The sequence below is a fragment of the Glandiceps talaboti genome, chromosome 7, assembly GCF_964340395.1.
Source record: "Glandiceps talaboti chromosome 7, keGlaTala1.1, whole genome shotgun sequence".
In the NCBI taxonomy this organism is placed as follows: Eukaryota; Metazoa; Hemichordata; class Enteropneusta; family Spengelidae; genus Glandiceps; species Glandiceps talaboti.
In genome coordinates this window covers 17,835,846-17,840,845 of record NC_135555.1, presented here as the reverse complement: position 1 = coordinate 17,840,845, position 5,000 = coordinate 17,835,846, and the positions used below count along the sequence as shown (strand labels likewise).

General features: G+C 36.1%; 1 protein-coding gene across 1 annotated transcript in view; it reads right to left on the bottom strand.

Moving 5' to 3' along the window:
* LOC144437535 (arylsulfatase I-like) overlaps positions 1-5,000 on the bottom strand; it is an 8,564-nt gene that overhangs the window by 441 nt on the left and 3,123 nt on the right. The window contains exons 7-14 of the mRNA XM_078126483.1: positions 4,124-4,225; positions 3,731-3,794; positions 3,073-3,170; positions 2,045-2,181; positions 1,843-1,907; positions 1,112-1,253; positions 688-746; positions 317-409 (exon numbers count right to left, since the gene is read on the bottom strand). Of these exons, the coding sequence (XP_077982609.1) occupies positions 317-409; positions 688-746; positions 1,112-1,253; positions 1,843-1,907; positions 2,045-2,181; positions 3,073-3,170; positions 3,731-3,794; positions 4,124-4,225 (760 nt within the window). The remainder of the gene's footprint in view (positions 1-316; positions 410-687; positions 747-1,111; positions 1,254-1,842; positions 1,908-2,044; positions 2,182-3,072; positions 3,171-3,730; positions 3,795-4,123; positions 4,226-5,000) is intronic.

Sequence of the window (5,000 nt, the reverse complement as noted above, 5' to 3'; positions counted from 1 at the left end):
TTTGAAAAAAATATAAATTCTAGTCAGTAGCTGTATAGTTTGTGTACGCGTGTGCATTCATTTGGTGTGTAATATCTACATGTATGTGTTTCTGTTTTTGCTCGCTTACTTGCTTGCTTGTTTGCATGCATGCATGAATACACGCATGCACGCACGTATGTATGTATGTATGTATGTATGTATGTATGTATGTATGTATGTATGTATGTATGTATACTTATCGTGTGCGTATGTATCCTTGTGCGCGTGTCTCTGTTTGGGTGATATAACCGCTGTATACATTCGTGAGTAGGAATAGAGATATTGGCTAACTCACCTTTAAGGTTGTACAAGAAGATATCAACTCCATGCTCTTCTGGTGCTTCAATATCTTCAGTTGCATCGGAATAGGCAGGTCGGTACCAATCAACTGTAATAAATGGCAATGTCACATATTTTTAACCTATTAATAACATATTTCAACCCTAAATTTAAGTTGTAAACTCAGATGGTACGTGGAGGGCGCTATTTTTGACCAAACGATGAATCATTTATATCCACGCCTATCACAACAATTCAAACAGACCCATAGTAGTAAGAATAACAGTAATATGCTGATTAACTTAAAGTAAACGCAATATGCCAAACAGCTTGACATTGTTATAGGATAATATTTCATGAGTGCTTAATTATTATTTCATTACTTACATTCATCATATGTATAGGAAAACGCTGGATGTCCAATCATCAACTTCCAGTCACCTTCCCTGAAATTATCAAGTTACTGTTCTTATCAAATTCAATTTAATCTCTTCATCTCTCTCTCTATCCAATTATCGATTGCTCAGCCTATGTTTCAGATTGTCTGTCTGTCTGTCTGTCTGTCTGTCTGTCTGTCTGTCTGTCTGTCTGTCTGTCTGTCTGCCTGTCTATCTTTTCCTCTCTCCCTATCGCTTGATATTAAGTATGGTAGAAGGAATTGGACATATTCAAATTAGTTCATTAGTATGCAATCTACATACACGATATGAAGTATAGTAGTATGAAACATGATCATCGTTTGAAGTAATGCTGAATTACTAATATATGTTGGAAAATATTGAGTTACTGTAACATGCTGTGAAGTACCAACCTAATAGCGGTGACATTAGCACCCAAGACATCATCTTTTGGCAAATGAGCCATATCAGTGTCAACGGTGATGAGGAAACCATTACGATTGGATGGTTTATTCTGAGACATAGGTATCCACTGATCAATGCCATCGAGATTGTCTGCGAGGTAGAAATCAAAAACACATTTTGAATGTTCAGAGATACCGGTATAACAGCAACACAACACAACACAACACAACACAACACAACACAGCACAACACAGCACAGCACAGCACAACACAACACAACACAACACAACACAACACAACACAACACAACACAACTAAATTTAAAAAAAAACACAACACAGCACAGCCCAACGCAACTTAGCTCAACACACCACATCACACCACACCACACCACAACACAACACAACACAACACAACACAACATAGCACAGCACAGCACAGCACAGCACAGCACAGCACAACACAACACAGCACAGCACAGCACAGCACAGCACAACACAACACAACACAACACAACACAACACAACACAACACAACACAACATAACATAAAACGGACAAGACAAGACAAGACAAGACAAGACAACACAACACAACACAACACAACACAACACGACACAACACAACATAACATAAAACGGACAAGACAAGACAAGACAAGACAAGACAAGACAAGACAAGACAACACAACACAGCACAACACAACACAATACAATACATCACATCATCATTAGACTTACCTGCAACTTCTCCTCCAAGCATGCCTTTAATAATTGTTGGGTATATATCTGTGATGTGGAACATACTGCATTGAGAACAGAAATTTGTAAGTAAGTAAGTAAGTAATCATTAATTTAGATACAGACTTATTAAATGAAAAATCTCAAGGTTTCTGAGTAATCACGGTGCTGTAGTGTTCACAAATCATTTGACTATACATACCCCTCGTGGGTGTAGCCAGTTTCTTCGATTCCGACACCGGACATGAAACCGACACCTCTGATTCCACCTTCGAAGTAAGTTCCCTTATCTCCACGGTATGGCCAGTTGGCAGCTTTGGTAACGACATCACCACCGTTCTAAATGAAATGACGTAAGGACAGTCACCATATTGTTGAATTGAATTGAATTGAATTGAATTGAATTGAATTGAATTGAATTGTTTATTCACCAGATACAAAACAGAAGAAAAGCAAATTATGCACATTTCAAAAAGGAGGTTGACGAGATAATATATATGGTGAGGGCATCAGAAATAGTTCGATCTGAACTAGTCTAGTCTGTGACCCTGACAAATAAATATACAGGAAAATATACAAGTGTGTAACTGGGCAATAAAAAGTAAGAAAAGAAAGAAAAGGGTTGATATCTGAAGATATGATACTGTAGAACAGCTAGTTAGAGATTAGTCAACTCAATTCACCCCTAGAATCCAATTTATTTCAAGTTTTAGTAACGTTGCCATGGGAACTACGTGATCCTTAGTTCATTACAGGACACAGTCTGGAACTTTATTATAGCCTTACATGGTTACATGTTTGTTTCATATTGAATATATGTTATTCTACTACAGTGTGTCCGAAATATGTCAAGTAACAGATAGAACTTTCATCAGATCAAAAATAGCGTCATTATGACGTCATAGCTTTTGTTATTAAATGCCTTCGAAAAATTACCAGTGTTGTGTTCCAGAATTCGTTCTCATTTAAGTTCAACATAAATGGATATTTTGTACACTATTTTTAGTCGAAAAGGGGACATTGGTACTCTAATGTATTTTTGTAATTTATATACATGGACAAGACATACAGTGAATAAACCTGAATTTTGACGAACAACACCTGGTCCCCATAAAGTTTGACTCAAACGTGATTGGTTGTTCTTAATTCAAAATCATTATGGTAAAAATCGACAATCCAATCAGGTTCCGTGTTTTTATATAATGCAAGGAACAAATACTAGTAACTTACATCAGCGTGGAAGACAAACAACGTGTCTTTGAACATATCTTTTTGTCTTAATTTGCCTATGATATTTCCGATAATATGATCCATATACGTGACCTGACCTGTCAAAATAAAAAAATACATCATACCATGAAAATACTCTTATGACAAACACACTAATATTTAAGCACAATATATAGGAAGAATATAGCAAACGTTTAACCGAAAATATTATATAATTATCAAACAAACGTTAGCTAACTAGAATAACTCTCAATTACCAAAAATGTGGGCTTTATTCAAAAGTCGTGATTTTTTCTAAACATTCCCCCAAAATTACAGATCCAGATTCCAATAAGATAACTTTACTGCTGCTGCTACTACTACTACTACTACTACTACTACTACTACTACTACTACCACCACCACCACCACCACCACCATCACCACCACCACCACCACCACCACAACCACCACTACTACTACTACTACTACTACTACTACTACTACTACTACTACACATAAAATGTATTCAAGTATCAATTTCTATTCTACTATATTCAATGAGCTAACTAAAGTCCAATGTTTGTCACTGAGACAAAAGCTGAAAAGTAGTACTGATTTCCTATTCACTACTGAATCACATATATAAACAAAATAACTACATAATAAAGACAATTACCGCAGTAAATTCGACGATCATCATTTCCTATCCACTCGTATTTATTTTCCCATTCTTCTGGAACCTATTGGTATCAATTTTAACAACAATCAAGACAATGGTAAGTATTTTGTCTCTTGTCATTTCGTCTACCAGCCTTGAGTATGCTATGCTGTTGGTGTCAGCAAATATCATCAAGTAATCAGTTTGCCAATCTGTCTGTCTGTCTGTCTGTCTGTCTGTCTGTCTGTCTGTCTGCTTATCTGTCTGCTTGTCTGTCTGCCTTTCTGCATTCCTGCCCACCTTTCTGACTCTGCTGCCTTTGTGTGTGTATCCAGTCTCTGTTACAAACTGTGTCTCTCATTTCGACTATGTCTGTTACCTATATTATATAGAGTATCCATGCGTACTTACAACTCTGGGTGAGTGAGGCAACTGAAATGCTGTGTAATGGAACATAGGAACAGATGGATCATGTTCCTCAATATTGCTGAGAATTTTTTCTTCGAAAAGTATCTGTGAAGTTGAATAACATATGTTGAGGTTTTTAGTAATGAACAAGAACTCATAGTTAAAAAGAAAGTCGAGCGTCCAATCTTTCACACGTTTCACTCTCTTGCATTTGAGCTGTATAACTGTATTCACTTAGCTTGCCATGTTGTGTAACGAACGTCAATAGTTGTTTCTAAACTGTGGTAGATATATAAGTTGTGAATTCTGTTTAATTTATGTTATTTAATTATTTATTTTATTCATTTTTAAATTCAGGCTCCGGTCTATATAAAAGGGAAAATGTGAATATGCAAATTTAATGATTGTTACAGTCCAAAGTTACAGACGGAATAGAACTGAAAGCTAATATAAAAATGTCTCTCCGTTGCATCTATTAGAAGGAGCAGTATACATGCTTGAGGAAACACACTTAACAAAGCCATTTACACTGTGTTACACTCTCTAAACAAATTGAACACATAAGCACAGCGAAAGACACAACTGAATAAAATACCAAATTTTCTAATGATATAAGACCCCGACAAGTTGTGGAAATGTTTTCTAACAGTTGTTTCTGGGGATAGGGTATTACAGTTGTAATTTGATATCAATAACTTATACACCACATACAAAACTATTACAAAACGGAGGAATACATCAGATCTTTCTGTAGCGGCATCAGGTAATACCTATACTACGATTACAGTAATCAGAGATCGCTCATTGTATTTCTCACGTACTTGGCAATACCTGTACAGTTGTAACATTACATTTACAAAAGTGAATAACTCACGTTGGC